The sequence below is a fragment of the Sporothrix schenckii genome, assembly GCF_000961545.1.
Source record: "Sporothrix schenckii 1099-18 chromosome Unknown Cont47, whole genome shotgun sequence".
In the NCBI taxonomy this organism is placed as follows: Eukaryota; Fungi; Ascomycota; class Sordariomycetes; order Ophiostomatales; family Ophiostomataceae; genus Sporothrix; species Sporothrix schenckii.
The window spans coordinates 1428831-1455216 of record NW_015971148.1 but is presented as its reverse complement, the minus strand read 5'-3'; the positions used below and the strand labels follow the sequence as shown (position 1 = coordinate 1455216).

Sequence of the window (26386 nt, the reverse complement as noted above, 5' to 3'; positions counted from 1 at the left end):
CAGCTTGTTAGCGAGTTGCGTCGGGCTCAAGTCTCCGGAATTTGCTGTGGACGCGAGATTACGATGCACGCGCGAGGAGGACAAGTCTGTTGAAATTGATGTTGTACAATGAGGACGTCGAGCTCGTGCAACTGGGCCACCTCAGAGGCACGTGTAGAAATTACGCAAGTAGACCCGCTGGTTTGGTTTGTTATTACAGAGTAATATTATCTGCCATTTATTGGCCGATGACGCTTGCCACATTTCCCGCCTTGCCAGTTGACCCACGGCCAAATGAGACGTCTACAGCATATATTGGGAGGTAGCGAGGTGCTTGATGGGAACCGCTTGCTCTGGACCGTTCTCGATTTCCGTTCCTGGCCCAGCCGTCGCAATATCGCCTTTTCGGTATGCACATCGTGACCGATTCTCGTTGCTAAACCCAAGGAACGAGCTGCACTTGCCGTGCATCGCCGCAGGTGGAGTGTCACTGTCAAGCAAGAGCGACAAGACCAGAATGATGGGCTCAATTGCAGCCGTTCCTTCCTCGCTATGGCGCTCTTTCCCGTGCGAATCCATTCCGCGCCTTCTACTCGCACCTGCCTGGGTATGCGCCCCAAGAAAAGCTGCTCCTCTTGCTCCTTCCTCGTTGTTCAGCCCTGTGCGGCTCCGTACATTTTGTCGGCGGCTTGGACAAACCACCAGCGATAAGCTGTTGCTGTGCTGTCCAGTGGAAACAGAGGTCTGGAGCGTCGTAAAAGTGACGAACGGGGTCTGGCCAGCCGCCACGGCTTTCCCCGTGGCACTAGAGGTTCTCGAACTTTGTATTGGCATATATTGGCGCTTTCCTAGCCTCCCCCAACTAGTCTCTAGTGGGGAGGGCGCTCTTTCCTCTTTCGAACATGCCTCCTTCACAATACTGTGCTGCAACATCCAATATTATTTCCTGCCCCCGGTTTTTACTGGTGCTGTTCGCTCTTTCTGTCTTAAACTCACGATAATTCCGACACTGTACAACATACATACGGCTGCCCCTTCCTTCCTTTGTACCGTCCTTGCCTCAAAGAAGAAAGACGCCGTTCCTAGACGGGCAGGGGTATTCTATTACTAGTCTACTTTGGAAGACAAATTAATATTAAAGAAAGGAAAGAAGAAAACCATTTCTGGCTCTCGTTGCATCAGATCCCGACACCAGCCCAATACACGCTTCTTTCGTCTACCAGCACGAGCCACCCGCATTCCTCCTCTACGCTCCCCCTTGCATGCATTTCCGTCGTGTCTCGACTGTGTCTTTGTCGCTTTTGCTGGAGTGGGTCTTTTTTCCGGGTGGACTGCGACAAATACGACGTACGTCTGCATCAAACATTGGGAGGAGATGCCCGTTTCTCTCGTATCTGGTCCGTGTCTCTGATCAGCCAAAGACCCAAAGGGGATCAGTGGGTGCCCGGCGCGGTGCCGAAGCGATGCAACAAAGATTAAGCACCAACTACGACTTTTCAGGAACGTGCAGAAGTTTCTTATGTTACCACGCATGGTGGCTCATAGAGACACTGCAAGAAGGTGAAAAAGATACATACGATGCACAGAGGTGCAGCACTTGGACAGAAGAGGCCTCCGCCTAGTCCCTCTTCATTTTCGGTCTCCGGTCTGGTGCAGGTGATGTATATGTGTTCCACTTTGTTGTGCTTCATGATCTCTTGTTCGCTTGCAATTTCTGCCGCTCTTCCACTGTCCCGGTTTCTATCGACTCTGTCTCCATGTCCGTCGCGCGGGGATAGAATCATACATGAATGTCGGCCGTCTCAGGTCACTCGCATGAGACAAACCCAAGTCCCCGCTTTCTTGCGTTCTTGACCGCCTCATCTCCCTCTAGATGTACTTGTACGGGTTCATGATGCCGTTCTATATTGGTCAGTATACGATATCAAAGCGATGTTGGTGGAAAATGGGCAAAGTAAGTCAGAAACAGACTAGGATGCAAAACACTCACAGGATCAAACGTGTTCTTGATCTGCTTCATCAGACCAACCATCGTCTCATTCCGGCTGTAGCCAATGTACTTCTTCTTGGCCAGGCCGAGGCCGTGCTCGGCGCTGATGCTGCCTTGCCGTTTGGAAATCCACTCGTAGACAAACGGCTCCAGCGCTGTCTCGACGGCTTCGTCGTATCGCCGCACCGCAATATTCAGATGCAGGTTGGCGTCGCCCATGTGGCCGTAGCCAACGACCTGCGCCGCCGGGAACTCGTCGCCGTCGCCAATCAGGCCCTTGGACTCGAGCTGCGCACGTGTGTCGTCGACCAGCTTGTACAGCTCCGGAAGTGGGATCGAGACATCATACTTGTACACGCCGCCGAGGTGGCCTAGGCACTCCGTGATGCCCTCGCGCCACGTCCACAGCGCCTTGACCTGCGTCTCGTCCTGCGCCAAAACACCATCCTCGACAATCTCCTTGCCCATGACGTCTTCCAGGAACGCCTCCAGCTTGGCGGTGTCGTGCTCGGCGTTGGAGCCGCTCGTCTCGATCAGGCAGTAAAAGTCGTGCTCTCCTTCGAGCGGCCGCCGGGCGTCGGGCCGCACCGTGCGCACAATCTGCTGGCTGCCGGCGTCCATAAGCTCAAAGGCCGACAGGATCTCGGACAGCTGCGCCTTGGCCTCGCGGAACGCCCTGAGCGCCTGGTCGTAGGACGACAGGCCCAAGAACGCTACATTGACAGCGGCGGGCCGCTGCGGGCACGCAATGGACACTCCGGTCACGATGCCCAGCGTGCCCTCGGCACCGATAAACAGCTGCTTGAGGTCGTAGCCCGTGTTGTTCTTGCGCAGCTTGCACAGGTCGTCGACAACCGTGCCGTCGGGCAGCACGGCCTCGACGCCGAGCACGGTGCCATGCAGACTGCCGTAGCGCAGCAGCCGCAGGCCGCCCGCATTGGTCGACACGTTGCCGCCAATCTGGCACGAGCCCTTGGCGCCCAAGTCCAGCGGGAACAGGTAGCCACGCTCGGCCAGGTACGCATCGGCGGCCTCGAGCACGACGCCCGCGTCGACCACCAGTGTGCCGCTGACCTCGTCAAACGAGCGAATCGTCTGCATGCGGCTCGTGCTGAGGACGACCTCGTCGAAGACGGGCACGGAGCCGCCCACGAGGCCCGTGTTGCCGCCCTGGGGCACCACCGCCAGCCGCTGGTCGTTGCAGTACTTGAGCACCTTGCTGACCTCCTCCGTCGAGCCGGGCCGGAGCACCAGCTTGCCGTGGCCGCGGTACTTGCGCATCCAGTCGCCGTTGAACGGCTCAACGTCGTCCTGGGACGCCGGGTCCGTCACGGCGTCGACCACGCCGTTCTCGCCCAGCAGCTCCTTGAAGTAGGCGACGTGCTCGCGCGTCAGCGCCGCAAAACGCGAGTCGCGCTTCAGGTCCGGGTAGCGCTCCGACGTGCGCGTGATATCGGCTTGCCGTGCCTGCGTGGGCCGCCATAGCCGGATGGGGGACGTGGAGAAACCCCGGGCCGCGGCCACCGCCCTCCCAAAGGTCGTGCCGGCCGGGGTTGCTCTCCGTGCGGCGCATGCCGATCGTAACGCAGCAGTCTTGGGTGTGGCTGTCTTCCGCAGCACGGAACCAACTTGTGCCTTGAACACCATAGTCGAAAACCAGGCGCACAAAATCGATAAAGGTTGCCTATGACGTTGGTTTTTCCGAGAGGAAGCAAGGCCTAAAAAAAAAAAAAACAGCAAAGAAAATAAAAGAAAGGATTTTGCGCCCCAGTTGCTACCTTTCAGCAGTAAATCGCCAAGAAGTAGTCCCGACAATGCCAATGCCACCTCCAAAATCCAATTACGTGCTCGCGGTTGCCAAACGCTCGTTCCTCGCCCGTTTTCGGGGCCACTGTCTTTGCATGCAACTGTTTGTTCAAGAGCTTTACCAGGCACCTTTTTCTGGCCTGCTATTTTACTATTCGCCGCAGCTGCCGTAGTCGGCCTCGTTATCGTCTTCCGCTCTTCTTACCAAATTGGGCTATCGACACGTGACTTGGTTATGCACTGTGGGGCTATTCATGAAGCACGACGAGGTACACGAAAGACCCACATACTGCCCAATCTAGCCAATCAGAGAAAGTCGCCGCGCCTTCCCTTAACCACAGGCTTCCAGCTTCGTCAGAGCTTTTGGAGCCTGGTGCTGGACCTGGCGTTTTGGCTGCTTGCAAGCACCGTCAGCACCTCCTTCAAACGCGCAGCATCAAGCTCCAAGCCACATCACCGTCCGTCCGCATTCTCGCCCATCACCACACTCGACGACGCACAACGACGGCATTCAACCAGCTGCCGGGCACCAATTCCATACATCTACATACTTTTCGCATCTCGAGTCCTCTGCGCGTCTCAATTCGCCATTCCCGCCCGCCGCCCCAACCTCTCTAAACAGCCATGGCTTCGGGTTACGACAGAGCTCTTTCTGGTATGTTTGGAGAAAGGAGATTATATAGAGATGCCGGTTGGGATGCATGCTGACCCTCTTTGCTGTCAATAGTCTTCAGGTGCGTATCCACGATGCGTGCTTCTTCGGCCGCTTTCCCGCAACACCGCCCCGCGATCTCCAGACTGTCTTTTGTCGCTCAACAACTCTAACGTTCTGTCAGTCCCGATGGACACGTTTTCCAGGTCGAATATGCCGGCGAAGCAGTAAAGAGAGGTACGATTGTGGCTGTCCCTCCGGATGCGTGGCTGGCGACGTGCCTAGGCCACACAGTCGCGAACGGCAAAACGGCAAGCTGACAGATGTCCACCACACAGGAACGTGCGCCGTCGGCGTCAAGGGCAGCGACATTGTGGTGCTCGGCTGCGAGAAGCGGTCCGCCATGAAGCTGCAAGACACCCGCATCACCCCGTCCAAGATCGGCCTGCTCGACACCCACGCCTGCCTGGCCTTTGCCGGCCTCAACGCCGACGCGCGCATCCTGCTTGACAAGGCCCGGTTAGAGGCCCAGTCGCACCGCCTGACCGTCGAGGACCCCGTCACCATCGAGTACATTACCAAATACATTGCCGGTGTGCAGCAGCGGTACACGCAGAGCGGCGGTGTGCGGCCGTTTGGCATCAGCACACTGATTGTGGGCTTCGACAAGGGCAGCAAGGTCCCGCGTCTCTACCAGACCGAACCCTCGGGCATCTACTCTGCATGGTGCGTCTTGTCCCCCCTCCCAGTTCTTTCTTTTCTTTCTTTCTTTCTGCTCGCACGTCTTGCAGTACACTGACCATTCCATGTAGGCGGGCAAACGCTATCGGCCGCTCGAGCAAGACGGTGCGCGAATTCCTCGAGCGCAACTACAAGGACGACATGGACCGTGAGCAGACGATCCAACTCGCTATCAAGTCGCTACTGGAAGTGGTGCAGACCGGCGCAAAGAACATTGAGATTGCCATCATGGCACCGGGCAAGCCTATGGAGCTGCTGCCGGTCGAGGACATTGAGAACCATGTCAAGAGCATCGAGCAGGAGAAGCAGGAGGAGGCGGCCAAGAAGAAGGGTGGCCGGTCAGGTGCCGGCGGCAGCAGCACGGCCACGACCAGCGCCGCTATCCCGACACGGGGGGCAGCCGAGGACCAGGGCGATTCAGACTAGGTACATGTCGACGGCTCGTGAACTGTCCTTAAAATAGATCCCGTGGCTTTCCTGTTATCGTTCTGGTCTCGCCGCGAACATTATCAAAACATTATCGCGGACGAAAGAAAGAACATGGAAGCACAGGGGTGGAAACACAATGGGGACCTCCGCTACAACGCCCATTGGACCAGCATGTAATCATATACTCTCTTTCGTTTCCTTTTGCACCTTGTCGTTCGCCTCAAAAATCACTATAAATGAATTGTCAATGAAACCATGAAAACGCCATGCGATGCTATTCTAGCTTTTGCTCGCCCTCGCACGCGTGGGTATGTGGTAGCCTTTTGTATATCTGGCCTCAGCGTGCTGGTCCACCAATGCAGCAACCGTTACACGTCTCCCTCCCTAACCGAGTCGGTCTGCGTCCAGGTCCGGGTCGAAGATCGTCCGCATGTCCTGCGCCTTGATGCGGTCGTCCTTGATCATGCGGTTGTCCACGCGAACGTCCTCGCTCTCAATGGTGATGGCCTGCTTGGGCGTCACGGCGTCGATAACAAAGTGGTTGTCGCAGTGCGGGCAGTACTCGTCCGAGTCCTCAAACTCGCGCGCGTCCTTGCGGAAGCACTTCTTGCACTTCTTGCAGGCAAAGATCATCTCGAACCGCTGCAGCAGAGCATGGTCCTCGGTCTCCTGGTGGCACTCGCTGCAGTCAAACCACTTGCGGCCTGTTCTGTCAGTACTCTAGAAACTAAAGGAAAAAAAAGCAAAAGCGATAGAGCGGACGTACAGCATGGTGACCGGATGGAGACCTGTGCGTTGAGAATGTGTTTGCTGTAGAAGGGGGGCGAAGTAGAGTGTCAGCGGTAGCTGTGAGCGATGAGCGGTCGGCAGCAGAAGGTCTTAACGGAGCAGCCAGACATACCACATCTTGACGGTACGATATACGTTCTCCGTGAACAAAGACCACCTCGAGAAAGACCGCCGTAGGCGAGATCGCAAAGGCTCGTAAGGTCGACGTTTTCGTGTCGTCGTCGGGAGGTGGGGGATATTTTGCTAATCACCAAGCTCAGGCGGCGTTTGCGCCTAGAAGTCGCTAGAAAATGGGCTGCCGCACGGGAATTCAGGGGCCAGTCCCATCACGTGAGTTCGTGCGGAGGCGATTTTGGTGCACTGTCTTGCAGCCGCGCCACCCAAAGCCTAAAAGCCTTACTGCCGTTTTGTCAACATCGTCAACATCAACATTGACATTCAACCACCCTGGAGTGTGAAACAAGTCGTAAAATTTACGTCGGCTATTCCAAGAGAACATTCATGTCAGTCGTCTCTTTATACTTGATTCACATCCCTCCAACCCTTTATAATCAAAGATCGATGCGAGCTAGATATCGGTCGCATGAAATCATCTTTCCATGGCTTACTCTGTTCTCAACGGTAGGCCTCGTCCGTGCTGCCTTGCAAATGTCTCGTTCGTCGTATAGCTGAGCACTGCGGCTGACGTTGGCGGCTGCCCCGACGGTGTCATGGAGAAGCGAATCGTTTACATGTGGCAAAAAGCTTCTCGCAAAGCAACTCTCAAGGCATAATGCCCATCTCTGATGGTACTGCCAGCGAGGACCACCCTGTCGAATGAGCCTCGCTGTGACGGATGTCGTCGTCTGCCAGTCACCGACGTCGATATGGACAGTGCGGGTTTATGAACAACGGGGCCAAAGAGCCCACTGGGCGTCAAAGTGATAGACCGATACATATGTGAAGCGTCACAAACAGCTCGTAACACTGTATCGTCGCCGAGATTCGATGCAATGTGTATCCTCCTACTTCACAGACATCCAAATTGCAGACGAGGGCAAAGTCAAGATCGTCTGCCTCCAAAATGGCCTGGATGGTAAAGTCCAAAGGTGCATCATGCGACACTGTTGAAGTGGCCCCAATATGGTTTCGTGTACCTTCGCAACGCTATGTAGTTTCTCGTAGGCGCTTGGCCAGGACAACATTGGACAGATTGATGATTGTGGTAATGGACTCGATAAACATATGCCAAGAGTGAACACCATCTCTGGGAGTTTGTGCGCAGGCCAGACGGACGGCGTCTCATGCCAATGGGATCCGAGAAAGATGCCGACAGGAGAGTCTGGGCCGCTACGGGGACATATCCGTCGTCGGTGGTATATCCGTTCTTCGTTTTCTAGACAAAACGGTTTGACGTCATGAAGTGTCTCGAATGAAAGTCTGGATAGTAAATGGTAATAACATGTCTTCAACATGTCTTCAACGTTTCAAAGTAGCTCGCTCCTCTAGCAGGTAGGTCGCTGCCGATTCCACTAAAAGCAGCAAACTGGAAGAGAATCGAACTGACAAGCAGAGAGCTTCATGTCAAGTAGCGCTCGTACGCATTCGCAAAAGGCAGGCCGTTTGCTCATTAGGATCGGGCACTTTCTTGGCGACACGGTCTCGATCGAGTGAGGGGAAACAGGTGAGGAACATATTAATTAGTAATTAAGACGGCGGCTTTAGAGCCAAGCCTCGGCACCGTTGCATGTCAAAACACAAGTTCAACCGCTCACTGGCCAAGTCGGGGGACGGACTCAATCAGGACTCCTATCTCCATGAGAAACAGGTTCGACGAGTTTGTCGTCATGACTCGTTATCAGTCTCGAATGGGGCCCCATCTGTGGAAGTGCCCGCATCGCACGAGAATCTTCGCTGGGCCCAACACAGGATTCAGTGTCGCTACTTGTGTCGTATATCGGTTGAATTTAAACGGCAGATGTTTCATCAATATGCTTGTTATTATGGCTAGGTCGAGGGGAGAATCGCCGTGACACTACGCAGAGGCGACACACTCAACGGGCCCTTGTGGTTGCCTGTCTTATTTGCCTGCCCTTCTCTCTTTCCATTGCGCGTCGGTCTACATAGCTCCTCCCCTACTCGGTCAAGAAAGATGACGGCAGCGACACTGCGTCATACATTTTGTGGTACGACGACGTGGGAAGGCACGGGGGCCGAATCGGCAATTGAACGACAGAGTGTTACAGTGGTGCATGCGCAGCCCAATGCACCAATTGCCCAACAATCGAAAAGACTGAATGTCTGAACTTGCTGGCTAGGCCACGACACAACAAGTGAAATGTGCCTGCAGCGTTGGGTCTCTGGCGACATGCCGCGTGGAACGTTTGGACTGGCTGACAGGCACAGAACGAATAAAATGGCCAGCCGCAGCTAACGGACTTCCACTAATGCCGACTCCGTTGGCTCTTTCCTCCCATTTGTTGTGAATGCGCTGGCTTCCTACGGCGACTTTTTGGTGGCGGAAGGCGCAATTCAGCCCGTTTTCTAAATGGTCCTTTGTCAGGCCCAGCCCAACAGGGGGGTTGCATCGTAAGGGGACAGGGGTAGGCATTGCGTACGCTGCAAAATGTGGAAGGAGCGAGCCGAAGAATGTTAATGGCTGGCCATCCCATTTACACTAAGACAGAAAGAGGGAAGGCGCCACTAACATTACACTATTCCTCCCATCGACCTGGGACTCGAAATGTGTCCGACCATGCGATGGTGCCGGAATGGGGAACCAGATAGCTTTTCGTCTTCGTTTTTGTGATGGTCTGCCCCATAGCCCTCTTCGATAGCAATCTTGGCTACCTCTGCTTCGATGGGTCCTTTTCCATCCATCAAGCTGGCGTTCGTCCGTTCTTGCACAATTCCACCATCATTATTTCGTACATGTGCGCGTTTCCCCTCGCGCCTTCTTTGCTTGCCTCTTTTCACCTTTCAGCGCCTTCTCCATTTGGAGTATTACAGCCCTCGCTCCAGAACTGCCGTGGTTAAAGATTGCGTGGTGATTGCACACCTTCCATTTTGTCTATCGCGCTCGCACCTCGAACGGCAACCACTACCGGACCAATCTGTCTCGTTCCTCCTTCCTGACGTGTACGTTTCTTATCAGGACGGACCTTGCCCCGTCTCTTGACCACGTCTACGCTTCCACAAATTGCCCCAGGGCGGCTCCCACTTCGCATCTCTCTCTCTCCCATCCCGTGTCGTCCATCCATCCCTCTTCTCGCCCATTCAAGACCCACCACATCCCGTCTCACACGGTGCCGTTTTATTCTCCTTGCCGTCTCTACCGTTTGGCTGTGTTTCCTTTGTTTCGCCAACACTGCGCGCGCGGACACCACCCCGTCCTCACGGATCCTAGGCTTGGTCTTTGGGTCGTCCAATCTGGAACAGGCTCGCAAAGCTGGTGTTGATCCGGCTTGTCGTCAACCCCAGTCTGTCTCCTGGCTCGCTCTTCCCGCCCCATTTCTCTCGTAAGACTCTCCATCCCCAGTGTCTGCTTGTCTTCGTCCTGAAACAGGGCATATGATGTACAGCAAGCAATTTTCTGAGGTGTTTTAAAAAGCACGAGTGTCCCCATCGGCTCGGAAGGAACTCGACGACAACCTCCGGCACTTATTTGGCCAGTGCAGCAATTTCACCATATCTCGCAATCGATCTGCGCGGCGCAGCCCTCTTATTGCCAATCTCCAAGACACAGCACACCTCCTTGTATGCGCACGCAATAATTCAATACCACCCAAAAACGTCCAGCTTCGATAAATGTCATATTCTTTGGCGCAGCAGTCAACAAGCCCGCGCATCGCGTCTCACACCTCACGTCATTGACGCTGAAGTAAAACACCGGACAAGACGATGTCTGAATCAACAAACCTGCTGCGCCGGCCAGCAGCGTCGCCAAGCAACTACTCTCCGGCAGAAGGACACGCCGAGACCGATGCGCTTCTCAGCGCCGACATCGATGCAACCGTCGACTCCGAGCCAGCACCAACATCGGCATCGATCGGTGGCCGGAAAGATAGCTGGGATGGCGGAGAGGACTTTGCAGGCCTACCTTGGACGCAAAGGCCGTCCATCTACTGGCTCATTGGCCCCTACGCATTGTTCACGCTGGCGTTTGGTGGCTCGTTGGTACCAAAGCTGAATCTGATTATAGATTTGGTCTGTCGCCAATATTTTGCTGATCGCCAGCACGAGGGCTTCCATGTGCTGCCCGTCGTGCCTGGCGCCAACAACCCGCAGTGCCAGATTGCCGAGGTGCAGCGGAATGTTGCCACTTTCACGCTCGTCCTCAGCGTCATTGTCGGCTCGCTGAGCGCCTTCACAGCGCCTCGTCTCGGCGCTGCATCCGACCGCTACGGCCGCAAAACCATCATGGTAATTTCATCGTCCGGCGGGCTCATTGGCGAGGTCATCACTATCCTGGCGGCCAACTACCCCGACATCATTCACTACAACTGGCTGATTCTGGCTTCGGTGATTGACGGCTTTGCGGGCTCGTTTACCGCCGGCAGTGTTGTCAGCCACTCCTACACCAGCGACTGCACGCCGCCTTCCAAGCGCGCCGTGTCCTTCGGCTACATGCACGCCTGCCTCTTCTCTGGCCTGGCCTTCGGCCCCTTGCTTGCGGGCTTCTTAGTGGAATGGACAGGGTCGCTGCTGTCCATTTTCTATGTCACGCTATGCTGCCATGCCATATTCATCCTCTACATCATTTTCATCCTTCCCGAGTCTCTGTCGCCGCGCCGCCAGAACATCGCTCGTGAGAAGTACGCCAAGGAGCAGGAGCTGCACACGATTCGAAACCGTGAACTTGATTTGGCACATGAAGCAGCGGCGGCGTCTGGGCGTAAGACGTGGCTGCCGGCCTATGCCCGGAAAACCATCCTCCGCGTGCGGCGGTCCAACCCGCTGGCTCCTCTCACGATTTTGTTTCCCAGCGGCGCCCACCAAAGACGCGCACGGCGGAACCTGCTTGTCTTGGCCACCATCGACACGCTGCTTCTCGCGGCGGCAATGAGCTTGGGCGCCGTCACCCTCCTGTACACCGAGTTCATGTTCCACTGGGGCAACTTTGAGACGTCCGCCTTCATCTCCCTCGTGTCCATGGTGCGCGTTGTCGTGCTCATGGGCATCTTCCCCGTCATCAACTACTTTTTCCGTGTGCGCCCCGCTGCGCGCCAGCGGCGGATCTCGGGCGAGGCGCCGAGCGAGGCCAACAGAGGCGCCGATCGTCTGGACATTTTCCTCATTCGCAGTGCCATCTTCTCGGACGTGCTCGGTGTGGCCGGTTACATCTTTGCACGGAAGCCAGCCGTATTTGTTCTATGCGGCATTGTGACGGCCTTTGGCGGCCTGGGATCTGCTACGATCCAGTCCTCGCTCACCAAGCATGTTTCTCCCGACCGGGTTGGCCAGCTCCTCGGCGCCATCGGCCTCCTCCACGCACTCTCACGCGTCTTCGCCCCAATGATTTTCAATGGTCTGTATGCCGCGACGGTCGGCAGCTACCCGCAGGCTGTGTTTGTACTGGTGACCGGTGTCTTCTCTTTTGTCTTCATCCTGGCGTTCCTCGTCCAACCGCACGGTATGCATCTCCCTTGCTGCTCTTGGCTTATCCATTGGCCCCTCAATAACCAATACTAACCAATCAGTCTTTTTGGATGACTCTATCCACAACGAAGAGGAGGCACCTGTTCCTTCGCGTCGCGCCGTTGCTGCGCAAAATGACGTTCTGGGGGATGATGACGTCGTGCAGCAATTCTAATGCAATTGCGGGCCGGCAATGCCATACAGAAGTCTCTTTTTTGCCGTTACCTTATGACGTTTTTCTTTCATCGGTAGCATTAGTCCCTTTGCGTCACACCATTTTCTGTCAGTTTACGACCGCGATTCCATTTTTTGATTCGATTTTATTTTTTTGTATATCTAGTACTTTCCTGGCGATTCCCAATTGTTTATTTTTTACCGACTGCACAGGCTTGGTTGTCTTACGATCTGATAGAGAAGGTGGACAGAAGTGCGTGTTGTGTTGACGCAGCGCTTGAGCAGTGACTATTATTATGTTATGCTGCATTTTGGAACTTGGATGTATATTTTTATTCGCATTCTTGTCACTGCATGACAATCACGTGCGGACCTCCTACCACTTCATTTGTGTGAGAGGTTGTTTTTAAGCATATTTAGTGGTTTGCCTTCCTAAAACGGCAGTTGCAGCTGCACTGTGGGTCACGTATTTCGCGGCTGCAACAACGGAAAGAACAGTGATGTCAGTTCGTTTTGCAGGGAGTGCTGTGGACTCAGCTCCGCACTAGAGCCGTCGTGCACTCTTCCACGGCTTGGATCGGCCTTACTCCTCTCCCACGTTTTTCACGCCAATCCGATCATCTAGATTATTTTAGAGGTGGACGGTTTTTTGGCCAAACAAAACGAGTTAGGGAATAAAACTACAACCACCTCGAAGCCAACAATCTACGACGACGCCTCCGATTCCTCCCGTCCATCGATCACCACACTTGACTCATAAGACTCGCTAGAGCACGCATGGAACCATGACAAAAACGCCACCGGACTCGCCCGCCGTCTCGTCCCGAGAGGAGAACGCGGCTCGGACCCTTGCCGAGCACCTGCCACAGGGCTACACAGCTGACTTCGTCCCGGAGGACCAGCAGCAGACGGCAACGGGGAGCTCTGCGCCATATGCAGACAAGGACCGGCCCGCCGCTGGCGGACGCAACCCCAGCGGCGACAGCGGCGCCAGTGGTGGTGCATCGGAACCGCATCTCAACACACCGTCCCTAGCTCCAGCCGCATCCACATTGGCGTCCATACGGTCCGGCAGAGACGAGGCTGAAGGCGAAGCGGGAGCGGAGCAGCGCGAGGAGATCTCCTCGTTGCATCTGCAAGGCGGCGATGTTCACCGGTCCCTGTTCCGCATGGCCGAGGCACCGGCGCGGATGCAGGTGCTGCAGAGTCAGCCGCTCCTGACACCCTCTCCGCTGTCTCTCTCCACGACAGCCTCGCCCGCACAAGACCATGCCTCGGCTTCGCAGCCATCACAGAGGCCACCGCAGCAGCAGCAGCAACCACAAGCGCAGCAACAATCGCAACAACAATCGCAACAACCATCCGCAGGGCCCGCACAGCTCCCCAACAGACCACTCCACCGACGAGCCGCGACGTTCCACGACCGGTACACACCCAGTGAAGTGAGCAGCGTGACTGGCGGCCCCAACGGCGACGGCAGCGAGCACGGAAGCGAGCACGGCGGGTACGACGACAGAGACGGGCCCCAGATGCAGGTGCGCGACCTGCTGGCGCCGCAGGGTTTCCGCCGCGATTTTGTGCTGCAACAGATCCGGCAGCGCCAGCTGCAGGAACGCGAGGCGACGATGCAGCGGCGGCGGACACACCTGCGCGAGCGACGGGCCTCCGCATTTCGTGCCGTGAAGATGCCGATTGCGCGCAACTTTGTCGAGTTTCTCGAGCTCTACGGCCATTTTGCCGACGAAGACCTGGAAGCGTCCGACGACGACGAGGATGACGGCGGTGCCGAGGAGCAGATCGAAGAGGAGTACGAGGAAGTAGAAGAAGAAGAAGAAGGAGAGGGACGAGGAGGTACCGAAGACGTGGAGCGTGGGATGGGAGCCGGCGGCGGTCTTCGGCGGCGGCCGCACGAGCGGCAGCCACTGCTTGGCCGGCGGACGTCTGGTGCTGTTGTGGCCTCGGCGAGCAGCGATGCCGCTGGCGACGGCAGTGGCAAGGCCAAAGCCGGCCTGTCCCAGGCCTTTTTCACGCTGCTCAAGGCCTTTGTCGGCACGGGCATCATGTTTCTGCCCAAGGCCTTCAACAACGGCGGCATGGTCTTCTCGACGGTCACCCTGCTCATCGTCTCCATGCTGTCCATGGGCGGCTTCGAGCTGCTGCTGCGCTGCCGCCAACGGTATGGAGGCGGCTACGGCGACATTGGCCTGGCCATTGCCGGCCCGCGCATGCGCAGCCTGATCCTGGGCTCCATTGCGCTTTCGCAGCTGGGGTTCGTGTGTGCCGGCATTGTCTTTGCAGCCGAGAATCTGGCGTCGTTTGCGTCTGCCGTGGCGCACGCCCACACGCGCCGCAACCCCCTTGATGGAGGCGGAGAGGGAGGCGTGGACGACAGCGTCCTGTCGACCAACGCCTTCATTGCTCTCGAAGTGGCCGTGCTGATCCCTCTCGGTTTCGTGCGCGACATTGCGCGCCTCGGCCCCGCCGCCCTGCTCGGCGACGTCTTCATCGCCATCGGCCTCGTGTACATGTACACGTACGACGTGGCGGCCATTGCGGCGCGCGGCTGGCGCATGCACGAGACGGTCGATCTGTGGTTCAACCCGTCGGGCTATGCGCTGACGATCGGCGCCGCCATCTTTACCTTTGAGGGCATCGGCCTCATCCTGCCCATCCAGTCGTCCATGGCCCGCCCCGAGCGGTTTCGCTGGCTGCTCGGCGTCGTCATGGCCATCATCACGGCGGCGTACATCTCCGTCGGCGCGCTGGGCTACGCAGCGTTTGGCACCGGCACCAAGACCGAGGTCATTGACAACTACCCCCGCGCCAGCGCCCTCGTGCAGACCGTGCAGTGTCTGTACGCGATTGCCGTGCTGGCGGGCATGCCGGTGCAGCTCTTCCCCGCCGTGCGCATCATCGACGGTCGCCTCTTCCGCACCAAGTCGTCTTCTGGCAACGGTGCTGTCTACTACCGCTCGGGCAAACGCGACCCGCGCATCAAGTGGGCCAAGAACGCCCTGCGCACTGCGCTGACGGTGGCCTGCGGTGCCGTCGCCGTGCTGGGCGCCGGCCACCTCGACCGGTTTGTGGCCCTCATTGGGTCGCTGGCCTGTGTTCCGCTGCTCTTCATCTACCCGCCGTATCTTCACTACCGGGGCATGGCGGACGAGTCGTCGGCGCTTCTTCGGGTCCTGGACATTGCCCTGATGGCCGTCGGCACCGTTGCCATGATTTACACAACGATCGTGACCGTGCAGGGCGGGTTATGAGTTGAGGATGTATTCTTTATGTTGCTAGATTGGAACTGTGGGCGGGGTTGCTATTGTTTCTTGGATCAAAAGCGTTGCAGTGCATATACGCGTCTATGATGGTATTGGATTTAAAATCGTCTTTGGGATTGAGCGGGCGTTCCAAAATGTTTGATGGTTTATTGCAAGTCGTCTGTGATATCGATTAGCTATCGAGGGAGTCGAAATGAAAATACGAATGCAGTTATATTGTGACGTCGAAAATATATCCCATAAGCCTACAATATTTTCAACACAAAGATAACATACACAGAAATAATCCTGATCAACAAATACGACTTCACGGCGTCCTATGAGTTCCTTATGTATGTTGTAATATGATGTTGAACGTCAACATAATTAAAGTGGAAAGTGCATCACGTGAGCTCGCGACAAGGGACTCGCTGTTCTTTCGCGTGGCGATCCACCCCGCGATCTTTTTCACGCCCCCTCTGCTTCAAAACTTAAAGTCAACACCTACCCACAGTCGCAACACCTTCCCACCCGACGGAGACGAGCAGTCCAATGGAGCTTGTTTTTGAGGTGCCTAGCATACAATGGCCGACGCGGTGACAGCGGACGGTCGTGGCGGCGGCAGACGACGAGACGGAACGAGACGTCGAACGATTCTCGCCAAAGTACAGAGCGAAACAAACACAACGGACGGACCAGGTAGCAAGCGAAAGCGATCCGATACGACGGGTGCTGTGTCTGGAGATGCGGGTACCCCAGTGGCCGAGGATGCCCCCACACCCGGCAGTGTCGACAGCGACGGAGGCAGTACGGCAAAACCAGCGTCGAAACGCAAGACCTCTGCGAAGGGGAAGCCGGCGACACAGAAGGAGAACAGTAACGATGCCGAGACTCAGTCTGACAAAGGCCCCACCCCGCGCAAGGTCGATGCCTGGCCCGAGTGGTTCCGTGACCTGGAAAAGACGCACCGCGCCCTGAACCTGGTGTACACCATCTGCTGCACGCGCAAGCACCTGTTGACGACGTTTGCGACGATCAAGACGGCCGTCGAGTCCAACACGGGCCGTCCGCTGCTCGAGAGCGACGTGGCCGCCGTGGCGGCGCTCCTGTCGCTGCACTTCAACAACGGCAGCAGTTCTGCTGACGCCGCCGGCACGATCCGCTTTGCCTATGTGGACGAGCTGTCGCTGCAGGTCGACATCCAGGGTGCAGAACGTGACACCACCTTCAAGACGGGTGCGACGAGCCGGACCCGGAACAATTTGAAAGCCCCGGGCCCGGCAGCCGACGCGTCGGTGGGCGGCATCACAGGTCGAGAGGCAATGAAGGTGCGGCCAGACGGAGGCGTCTACGACGAACAGGGCACGCAGGACCAGCCGCTGCACAAAGAGGTCCTGTATTTCGAGTTTATCGACGAGGGCCTCAAGCGGGAGGTTGCTAACCCGAAGACAGGTGAGCCGACAAAGCCGACACGCATGCTGCGGGACGAGCAGCTGCGGATGCCCATGTACGGACAGAAGCAGATGGCTGCGCTCATCGAAAAGCGCAACCGACGGTTTGCGACGGCCGTGAATGCATTTCTGGACCGGTGCGAGGGACTGGAGGGCGAGAGAGATGCGACCGACCCTGTCGAGTCGTTGAAAAGCGAAGCCGAGGCGTTTGTACCCGTACCGAGCCCCGAAGAGGGTCTTGTTGACGCGCGGCCGTCGCGAAACAACGGCGACACAGACAGCGACGACAACAGCAACAACGGAATCCCGCCGACGATTCCGGCGGAACGGAAGACGATCCCCGAGATTGTGGACGAGCTGAAGAACAGCTCGTGGTACTCGGGACAGGTGGTCCCTGACGGCCACCGCGTGTTCGAAGAGCAGGAGCCCGTGTACGGCGACCTGGATTTTCTGCTGAGCCAGGACATGGTCAACGCGCTGTACAACGCCAAAGGCATCACGCAATTCTATGTGCACCAGACCGAGGCCATTAACGCGCTGCACGCGGGCCGCCACGTCGTGGTGTCGACGTCGACGAGCTCGGGCAAGTCGCTCATCTTCCAGCTGCCTGTGGTCCATGCACTCGAAGATGACCCGTTCACGCGCGCCATGTACATCTTCCCAACCAAGGCGCTCGCCCAAGACCAGAAGCGCAGCCTGCGCGACCTCCTGGCATACATGCCGAACCTGTGCGACGTTCTCGTGGAGACGTACGACGGCGATACGCCGTGGAAAGAGCGCGACCGCATTCGCGAGGAGGCGCGCGTCATCTTCACGAACCCCGACATGCTGCACGCCGCCATTCTGCCGCAGGAGAGCCGCTGGCGCTCGTTCTTGCAGCGGCTGCGGTATGTCGTGGTCGACGAGCTGCACTACTACAACGGCCTCATGGGCTCGCACATGGCCTTCATCATGCGCCGGCTGCGGCGCGTGTGCGCCACTCTCGGCAACCGCTCGGTGCGCTTCATCTCGTGCTCGGCCACAGTGGCCAACCCGCGGGAGCACTTTGAGACCATCTTTGGCGTCATGGACTGGGAGCGCGACAACCCGGAGCAGCCGTCGCCCGTACAACTCGTCGACTATGACGGCTCGCCGTCTGGCCGAAAAGAGTTTCTCTGCTGGAACACGCCCTTTCGCGTGCCGGGCGATCCGGCCAGCGGCCGCGGCAGCGCGCTCTATGAATGCGCGCGGCTGTTCTGCGAGCTGATCTTGCGCGGCGTGCGCGTGATTGCCTTTTGCCGCGTGCGCGAACAGTGCGAGAAGCTCGTAGGCGCCGTCCAGCAGGAACTGGAGCGGCGCGGACGCCACGAGTGCCTATCGCGCGTCATGGGCTATCGCGGCGGCTACACCGCGCACGACCGGCGACGCATCGAGGCAGACATGTTTGCGGGCCGCCTGGTGGGCATCGTAGCGACGACGGCGCTGGAGCTGGGCGTCGACATTGGCTCGCTCGACTGCGTCATGACGTGGGGCTTCCCCTACAGCATCGCCAACTTGCGACAGCAAAGCGGGCGCGCGGGGCGGCGGCGGGGGCGCGACTCGCTGTCGATTCTGGTCGGCGACTCGTTTGCGACGGACCAGTACTACATGCAGAACCCGGACATGCTGTTTGACCAGCCGCACGGCTCGCTGCAGGTCGACCTCGCCAACATGCTGGTGCGCGAGGGCCACGTGCAGTGCGCCGCGTACGAGATGCCGATCCGCCCCGCGGACGACGAGCAATACTTTGGCCCTGGGCTGGCGGCGCTCTGTGCGGAGCGCCTCGTGCGCGACGAGATGGACTGCTTCCACTGCCACGACCACTTCCGCCCGCAGCCGTGGAAGCTGGTGGCGATCCGCGACACCGAGGACGACCACTTTGCCATTGTGGACATTGGCCACAACCCACCCATTGTGCTGGAAGAGCTGGAGGCGTCTCGCGCCACGTTTACCCTCTACGACGGCGCCATCTTCCTGCACCAGGGCACGACGTACCTGGTGCGCGAGTTCAGCCCGGACCAGAGCATGGCGCGCGTGGAGCGCGTGCGCGTGGACTGGACGACACAGCAGCGCGACTTCACCGACATCGACCCCATTGAGACGCAGGCGATCCGGCGGATTGGCGAGGGGGGTCCGGCGGCGCGCGACAGCCCGGACGCGGCGCGCGCGTACTTGGGCAAAATCCGCATCTCACAGACCGTCTTTGGCTACTTCAAAGTCGACCGCCGCGAGCGCATCCTGGATGCCGTGCAAGTGGACAACCCGCCGGTGGTCCGCTACAGCCGCGGCGCCTGGGTGGACGTGCCCGCGTCGGGCCTGGCCGTGCTCGAGCGGCGGCGCCTGCACATGGCCGCCGCGATCCACGCCGCCGAGCACGCGGTGCTGAGTCTGCTGCCCAACTTTGTCATCAGCGTGCCCGGCGACGTGCGCACCGAATGCAAGAGCGGCCTGAAGGAGTTCCAGAACCGCCCGGTCACCCAGCGCAAGCGCCCCGCGCGGCTCACGTTCTACGATGCCAAGGGCGGCGCCGGCGGCACGGGCATCACGGCCAAGGCCTTTGACTTTGTCGACCTGCTGCTGCAGCAGGCCCTGACGCGCATCGAGAGCTGTGCCTGCGGCCTGTACAATGCTGGCGACGCGCTGGCGGCCGCGCGCGGCTGTCTCGAGTGCATTGCATCGCCCAACTGCCACGAGGCCAACATGGTCATGAGCAAGGCCGGCGCCGTCGTCGTGCTGCGCAGCCTGCTGGGTCTGCCCATTGACGAGGACGCGCTGCCAATGGGCCCGGAAGAGGGCATCCCGGCCGGCCCGGAGACGGTTGTGCTGGCCACGCCCGTCCCGGGCGTGCATGCGATGCCGGCAGTCAAGATGGAGCCACTCGAGATGCAGTCGCCGCCGAAGCATTCGACACAATGAACGAATATACGGCGCTGTTGATTTTACAGAAGAAGTATCAAATTTGACTTGTTTGACTCATTTAACTCTATTCACATGTCTCGAGGCGAACGAGCAGGCAAGAAGCGAACGCTTCTGCTGGAAATGTAAAAAGGTTGGAAAAGACCAAGACATAATGGCAAGCATATCGGGTGGCATAATTGTTGGATTTGAGCCGGATGCCATGGGAGGTCTTCGAATATTGTATAGCATTTCGCTCGTTTCGGTGATGTCGTTCGTACTTGCCTAGTCATATGCGGCGCCAGATCCAGCCGAGGTATCTAGCTGTTCCCCAACTTTCTTGGCTTTGGGGCGCACCTTCCCCGCAAACCGTACCTAACCTTTTGCCTTTGTACCTTCCCAGCGTGGTGGCGCAAGTCACTCGGCACTACTAATTCATAAGACCGGTACTTTGCGCTTGCTGTAACTTTCATTTGGGGAAGTCGCTCCCGGGCAGGTCTAGTTTCTACGTTCTAGCCGATGACCGTGCAAATGGAATGCATGGTCCGGCAGTCTCTTTTGGATGGTGTACGCCGTAGTATCTTCTTGCGCGACAGCATTATATATCTCTTTCGTCGCCCAAGTCTTTTTAGTGCGTCTCAGCCTTTTCAAAAGACGTCCTTCTTGCTAGTTCTCGACGCGGCGCTCGTTCCTTCCTCCTTCATCCCGTCTCGTTGCATCTCATCGTCGCCGGAAAGATCGACTGACACGTGCCTCGGCTCTTTCCACTTACGTCATCCGCCAACCACCAACCTCACCTCGTCGTTTTTTCTTCCTTTCACAACACTTTTTCTCCTACAACCACAACGTCTCATCTACGTCTCCAATCGCCGCCATGTCTGACAACGCCGACCCCGATGTCATCCGCGTGTCCTATGAGGGCCGCGTCGCCGTCCTGACCATTGACAACGCCAAGAAACTCAACGCGCTGTCGCTGGGCCAGTACTATGACCTGGCCGTCAAGCTCAGCGAGATTGCCAAGCGCGACGACATCTATGTCACTCTTCTGACGGCCAACGGCCGCTTCTTTTCCGCGTGAGTACATACCGGTGTGATGGTTTTTTTGGGGGGGATTTTTGATGTTTTTTTTCCTCTCTTGCTGGGTCAATCATTTGCTAACAGAATAGCGGCGCCGACGTCTCCCTTGCAGAGGGCACCCCCCTCGGCCAAGGCCGTGACGCCCACCAGCACTGGCTGCGCTCGTTTGTGGCCAACAACCTCAACATTGCCCGCGCCTTCTACACGCACCCCAAGATCCTGGTCGTCGGCCTGAACGGCCCGGCCATCGGCCTGTCGGCGGCGCTCGTCGGTTTCGCCGACTTTGTCTACTGCACGCCCTCGACCTTTTTGCTGACGCCCTTCAGCTCGCTCGGTCTCGTCGCCGAGGGCGGTGCGTCGCTGGGTCTTGTGCAGCGCCTCGGCCGCTCCAAGGCCAACGAGGCCCTGATTATGAGCAAGCGCATCTCGAGCGCCGAGCTGCTGCAGACGGGCTTTGTCAATGCCATCTTTGACGGCGAGGACGCCGCGTCCGACGCGGCTTTCCACAAGCGCGTGCTCCGCGAGATCGACGACCGCCTAGGCGACCACCTAATTGGCGACTCGATGTTGGGCATCAAGCGGCTGATACGCCGCGCCGACGACGAGACGCTGGACCGCCAGAACGTCAGCGAGGTGTTTGCCGGTCTGGATCGCTTCATGACCGGCGTGCCGCAGGAGGAGTTCCGCAAGCTGGCCATGGGCGAGAAGCGGCACAAACTGTAAAGCTAATGTCACGGTGAAAACAAAAAGAAGAAAAGAAGAAAAAACGAAAAGAAAAGACAAAGAGACTCATAGAACGAAATGTACAGCGCAAATGCTAATTTTGGATGGCCATCAATCACATCGGGATCTTGGATGTTGTGAATTGTATTGAAATCTCTTTTCTTGTATCATCATTGGTTCTTTATTCATTGTACATATACTACCGATTGTGTCTCCGTCTGCGGCTCTCCGTTTATTTATTTTTTTGTCTATGCCAACAGTCCAAAAAGTAGGCTCGTCTTCTTCCAGTACTCCTGCGCAGCCTTGGTGATGCGCTGCCGTGGCGTCTTGCTGCCACTGTCGTTGGACTCTTCCTCGGGCAGGCCCGTGCGTCGGAACACTGCGTCTTCCAGTTCGACCATGCCTCGCTTCTTCGTCTTGTCTGTCTTGCCGGCGTCACTGCCCAGACTGCACCGCAGCCAGGCGACGTCAAAGAGCCATTGCTTCAGCAGATCCTTCCGGTCGTCCGTGGACAATGTGGTTGTGGATGCAGCATCTTGCTTCTCTCCACCAGACGCCGCGCTCGCCTCCTTTTGATTTTCCGTTTGTAGAGTCGTGTCACTGTCCTCCTGGAGGTAGTCGGCCGTCTCCAGCAGCGCGGTCCACTGTTCACCGAGCTGCTGGGAGACCTGCTGCTTCAGCTGGGCAACGGCGGCCGGGCTCCAAAGGTCCATGCCGGCCGTGCCCATGGCGGTCGACAGGTCGCGCAAAAATTTGAAGACACCAGGCGACGGGGTCGAGGGCAGAGCGGCCGACTGGCCCATGGCATCCCAGAGAACGCGACCGGCCACCGTCTTGCGTGTCAACGTCGTGCGGGTAAACTGCTCCAGCGGCGGGGCAACAACGACGCGGACAATGGCCGCGTGCAGTTCGGGGATGATGGCCAAGCCGAGCTGTCTTGTGGCTGCCGACGCGGACGACGTGGCCGGCCGCCGACTGCGAATCTCGCGCAGCACGCGCACGAGGTACATGGCAATGTTGCCCTTGGTGGTCGGTGCCAGATCGTCGGACGAGGCGACAGCCGCCCATTCGGTCGTGATTTGAGCATTGAGCTCCTGGAAGGCAGTGTCGAGGGCTGCCTCGAGCCGGTCGTGCAGTGTCTGTGGGTCGTCCTTGCTCAACAGCTGCTGGCGCTGCGCAATCGTGTCCTCGTCCTCGACAATGTCGTCCACGTCATTGTCCCAGCGCTGCCGCCGCAGCTGGTCAACGACGGCAGCAACATCGTCGACGACATGACGCCAGGTCACGTACGAGGCAACAGCCTTGGCGACAGCATCGCTGCGGCCATGCAGGCGCGTGACGACGTCGCGGACAAAGGCCACAGCGCCCTCGGACAGGTCCGTGTCAATGGCCTGATGGTCGTCGTGCTTGGTACTGCTACTGTTTGTGCCCCACAGCTGCGCGTGGCGGTCCGTCACACCGTCCTGCCACGAGGCGAGCGTGGCAGCGACCTCGGACCCGACCAGCCGCAGCTTGCCAGCCTTGGTGGCGAGCACCTGCAGCATCTGCTGGTTGAAGACGGCACGGATCTTGTCGAGCAGCTCCGACGGATCGAAGCCGCGCGCCTTGCTACTGTCGCGGATCCAGAGCTGCAGCACGCGCGTGCGCAGGTCCACAATGGCGTGCATGTCGAGGTACCGCCGAATCACCAATGGAGTGCCTTGTGCCGGCTTTTCAGACGATGCGTCGGCCGGTGGCTGCTGTTCCAGGGCTCGCTGGAGGCCCGCCACAAACACCTCGCTGCCACGCTCGGCCCACTTGGCGAGCATGTCACGGGCCTGGGTGGCATCGAGGTCGTCGTGGCGGATGTAGGGCTTAAAGTACTGCACGTCCTCGCCGCACCAGCGGGCATACACATCCAGGCGCAGACCCTCGACCTGGCGCAGGGCGTCGTCGTCGAGCAGCGCCCGCCGCTTCAGGCCCAGCAGGGCCTCGGGCAGCCGGTGCGGCAGCAAGGCCTGCACGTCCAGGAGGGTCTTGGTGTAGAGTGCCAGGCCACGCAGCACGTTGTCGGCCTTCCACGACGCCCGGTGGTCCGACGGCTGCTGCTGCTGCTGCGGCTGTCCCGGTTCACTCTGTTGGTTGTTCTGGTGCTCTTCTTCGTCCATCTCAAAAGCGAGTGCCATGGCCTGGCTGCGGACGTGTAAGAGCTGCCACAAGACATCGCGAGCGCCCGAGGTGGTGGCCAGGCTGTGGGCACAAAGGGCGCGCAAAAGGTCATCTCGTGCTGGCGCTGCTGCAGATACGGTATGGTGTCTGTCTCGCTGCTCTCGTGTAATGCTGCCATCGTTGTCTTCGTCCTCGTCGTTGGCACCACCACCTATTCTGTTGTTGTTGTCGTCGTCGACGTCAACGTCCTCGACCTCGTCGGCGTCGTCCGCTGCCGCTGTTGACTTGTCCAAGGCGGACGCAGGGACCGCACGCTCAACAACTTCAATCATGTCTCGGAGCCGCCGTCGCAGGCTGCCGAGTGACCGCTTAGACGCTTCGATGGACGCGAGCACGGCGGCGTCCTGCAGTGCTGCCTGCTTTGATCTTGATATTGTGCGGGGCGGGTCGCCGTTCGTGTCGTTTATGCCAGACAACAAGAGCCGGCTCAGCACAAGAACTTTGGACGCCAGCATCAACCGCTCTCCCCAGCTTTGATACTGCTGCTGCTGCTGCCGCTGCTGGCGGTAGTGGTTCCGTTGTTGTCGAGCGGATTTGCCCGTCTTGGAGGCGTGGCCGGCGCTGTAGTCTGGGTTCGAGCGCGACAGCAGGCGGCCGACAGTGCGCGAACAGGCCTCGAGCAGCCGTGCGCGAGCAGCCAGGCTCAGGGCAGACTGCTCCTGCTCGTGGTCGACAAAAGAGGCCAGCGCCGTCACTTTGCCGCCCACAACGGCACGGCCACAGCGCCCGCCCATGCCGGCCAGCGTGGACTGGGCGCCCTCCATGTCGGTGCGCATCTGCACAATGGTCTCGGCCGTACCAAGCAGCTCGCGGTAGGAGCCGCCGACCTGCGTTCGCAGGCGGGTGGCTTTGTCGTCGACCTGGACATGGAGGCTTTTGTGGATGGCGCGGATCTGGGGGAGGGTGTGTTTGGACGAGAAGATCTGGGCCGAGGACGTCAGAAGACCGACGTCTGGTTCGGCGGCGACCATCGCGGCGTCGGGAAATGGGCGAAATGGGCGGCGGGAAGAGCGATGAGGCCGGCTTCGTCGAGTGTTGGGTGATGCAATGGCTGCAAGACGGTGATGGTCGACTGTTTTGTGGGCGTGAGATGATACGTGTGCAGCTCCACCACCAGCGGGAAGGTGCCAGGGGGTTGTTGGGATAGTGGATTGGCCAATAGGGCAGGGCCGCGCACATTAGTGGTCGTAGTTTGCAAGGAAGGCGCTATGGGCTAACGACACGGCACAATCCCAATGTCCTATAATATATTGAGACAAATAGACAACCAAAGAGATAACATGGCCTCATATACTTCGAAAATATTGCAAAAATATTATTTGTCTTACATCTCGCTCGCTACATCTCACACTTTGCCGTAGCGTCTACTATATCCCAGACGTCGACACACCCGTCGCCTCTGGCCGGTCGTTCTTAACAGCATCTACATAATCGTCCCACAGTTTCTCGACTTTGTGGCCCAGTAGTCCCGGCCAGAAGGCGGCGCCATCATAATGCTCCAGCCGCAGCTTCTCGTTGATGCGGCGCACTGTGCCGTCACCGAACCGCCGTTCCAAGTACTCCAAAAAGTACGCCGTGTGCTGGTAGCCGCCATCCCAACGGCCAATCGCCGCAGGCTCGCGCTTCCAGTGCGGCGGCGACAGCGCACACTTGAGCCGCACCCAGTCGGCAATGCCTTCGACCAGTCCGCCGGGGCACGTGCCGTGGCCGTCCCATTGGTAGCAGTGCACCAGCTCGTGCGTCAGCACGCCGGCAATCTCGGCCGTGGCCCGCTGCTTCCGCGGCTGGATGCCCGCAATGTACCGCAAGCTGAAGTGGATCTCCTTGTGGTCGCCGTCGAGCTCCGAGCCCGTCGTGTAGGCTACGCCGTCCATGTCGCGCAGAATCACCGTGACGGAGCGGGTCGGCGTGATGTGCGTCTCTGGGTCAGCGTACCAGGCATTGCGGCCGTACAGCAGGCGCTGCACGTTGCCCACAGCCTGCTGCAGCACGGCAGACACGTTTACGGCGCCCAGGAACACATCGGCACCCTCGTGGTTGACATCCCGGATCTCGAGGCGCAGCTTCGGCTTGGGGTACGCCGGCGGCTCGGTGATGCGGTCGCTGTCGCTGGACCGTGCATCGGCTACGCGGCTGCCAGCGGCCTCGCTCAAACTGCCCTCTGGCGGCATCGGCGTCGGAGCCGGCGGAGCAGCTGTGCTGGATGCCACAGACGTCTCGTTTCCGCTGTCAGCCGTCATCGTCGCCGTGTCGTCGAGAGTAGACTTGGGACGGTTGACCAGCACACGTTTGACCGTCATGAGATGTGCGGGGGACGAGTTGGGAGTGCAGAGAACTGCAAGAAGGGGCAGGCTATTCGGGTTGGCTGGGCACTGGACGGAGAAGCAACGTGCGGTCCCGCAAGTGTCTCTGGCTGGATGGTTAAATATATTGTGTTGGTCGCTGTCTGTGTCGTGTCGTTTGAGGCATCGTGCAACGTTCTGTAAGCGAGAAGGAGCGCCTTACAACGATGGGCATCCGCTAAAAGTACCGACTACAAAAGGCACCTCCCATAGCCCCTTTCCAGGCGAAAGAGGCTGCC

At 58.4% G+C, this 26386-nt stretch overlaps 10 protein-coding genes across 10 annotated transcripts; 4 read left to right on the top strand and 6 right to left on the bottom strand.

The window, feature by feature from the left end:
• Nucleotides 1-282: 282 nt before the first annotated feature.
• On the bottom strand, nucleotides 283-558 carry SPSK_03784 (uncharacterized protein; the record flags this gene model as incomplete). The annotated part of the gene is made up of 1 exon (XM_016730618.1): nucleotides 283-558. One exon carries the CDS (start codon nucleotides 556-558, stop codon nucleotides 283-285), a length of 276 nt encoding a protein of 91 aa, XP_016585044.1.
• A 1290-nt stretch (nucleotides 559-1848) lies between these two features.
• Nucleotides 1849-3616, bottom strand: SPSK_03231 (D-lactate dehydrogenase 2, mitochondrial precursor; the record flags this gene model as incomplete). Its single annotated transcript, XM_016730072.1, has 2 exons — nucleotides 1849-1881; nucleotides 1970-3616. 2 exons carry the CDS (start codon nucleotides 3614-3616, stop codon nucleotides 1849-1851), a joined length of 1680 nt encoding a protein of 559 aa, XP_016585043.1.
• A 783-nt stretch (nucleotides 3617-4399) lies between these two features.
• On the top strand, nucleotides 4400-5594 carry SPSK_03431 (20S proteasome subunit alpha 4; the record flags this gene model as incomplete). Its single annotated transcript, XM_016730269.1, has 3 exons — nucleotides 4400-4430; nucleotides 4634-5153; nucleotides 5240-5594. The coding sequence occupies 3 exons, from the start codon at nucleotides 4400-4402 to the stop codon at nucleotides 5592-5594; spliced, it is 906 nt and encodes a 301-aa protein (XP_016585042.1).
• A 387-nt stretch (nucleotides 5595-5981) lies between these two features.
• Nucleotides 5982-6503, bottom strand: SPSK_03669 (zinc finger protein; the record flags this gene model as incomplete). Its single annotated transcript, XM_016730504.1, has 3 exons — nucleotides 5982-6301; nucleotides 6364-6407; nucleotides 6499-6503. 3 exons carry the CDS (start codon nucleotides 6501-6503, stop codon nucleotides 5982-5984), a joined length of 369 nt encoding a protein of 122 aa, XP_016585041.1.
• Nucleotides 6504-10265: 3762 nt separating this feature from the next.
• On the top strand, nucleotides 10266-12177 carry SPSK_03192 (major facilitator superfamily MFS-1; the record flags this gene model as incomplete). The annotated part of the gene is made up of 2 exons (XM_016730033.1): nucleotides 10266-11997; nucleotides 12065-12177. The coding sequence occupies 2 exons, from the start codon at nucleotides 10266-10268 to the stop codon at nucleotides 12175-12177; spliced, it is 1845 nt and encodes a 614-aa protein (XP_016585040.1).
• A 784-nt stretch (nucleotides 12178-12961) lies between these two features.
• SPSK_03078 (solute carrier family 36 (proton-coupled amino acid transporter)) lies at nucleotides 12962-15442 on the top strand (the record flags this gene model as incomplete). Its single annotated transcript, XM_016729921.1, has 1 exon — nucleotides 12962-15442. The coding sequence occupies one exon, from the start codon at nucleotides 12962-12964 to the stop codon at nucleotides 15440-15442; it is 2481 nt and encodes an 826-aa protein (XP_016585039.1).
• A 488-nt stretch (nucleotides 15443-15930) lies between these two features.
• Nucleotides 15931-19752, bottom strand: SPSK_02954 (uncharacterized protein; the record flags this gene model as incomplete). Its single annotated transcript, XM_016729800.1, has 3 exons — nucleotides 15931-18237; nucleotides 18280-19073; nucleotides 19101-19752. 3 exons carry the CDS (start codon nucleotides 19750-19752, stop codon nucleotides 15931-15933), a joined length of 3753 nt encoding a protein of 1250 aa, XP_016585038.1.
• A 919-nt stretch (nucleotides 19753-20671) lies between these two features.
• Nucleotides 20672-21597, top strand: SPSK_03540 (enoyl-CoA hydratase; the record flags this gene model as incomplete). The annotated part of the gene is made up of 2 exons (XM_016730378.1): nucleotides 20672-20871; nucleotides 20964-21597. 2 exons carry the CDS (start codon nucleotides 20672-20674, stop codon nucleotides 21595-21597), a joined length of 834 nt encoding a protein of 277 aa, XP_016585037.1.
• A 248-nt stretch (nucleotides 21598-21845) lies between these two features.
• SPSK_03024 (uncharacterized protein) lies at nucleotides 21846-24776 on the bottom strand (the record flags this gene model as incomplete). The annotated part of the gene is made up of 1 exon (XM_016729868.1): nucleotides 21846-24776. The coding sequence occupies one exon, from the start codon at nucleotides 24774-24776 to the stop codon at nucleotides 21846-21848; it is 2931 nt and encodes a 976-aa protein (XP_016585036.1).
• A 396-nt stretch (nucleotides 24777-25172) lies between these two features.
• SPSK_03534 (PBSP domain protein) lies at nucleotides 25173-26105 on the bottom strand (the record flags this gene model as incomplete). Its single annotated transcript, XM_016730372.1, has 1 exon — nucleotides 25173-26105. The coding sequence occupies one exon, from the start codon at nucleotides 26103-26105 to the stop codon at nucleotides 25173-25175; it is 933 nt and encodes a 310-aa protein (XP_016585035.1).
• Between the last annotated feature and the right edge of the window lie 281 nt (nucleotides 26106-26386).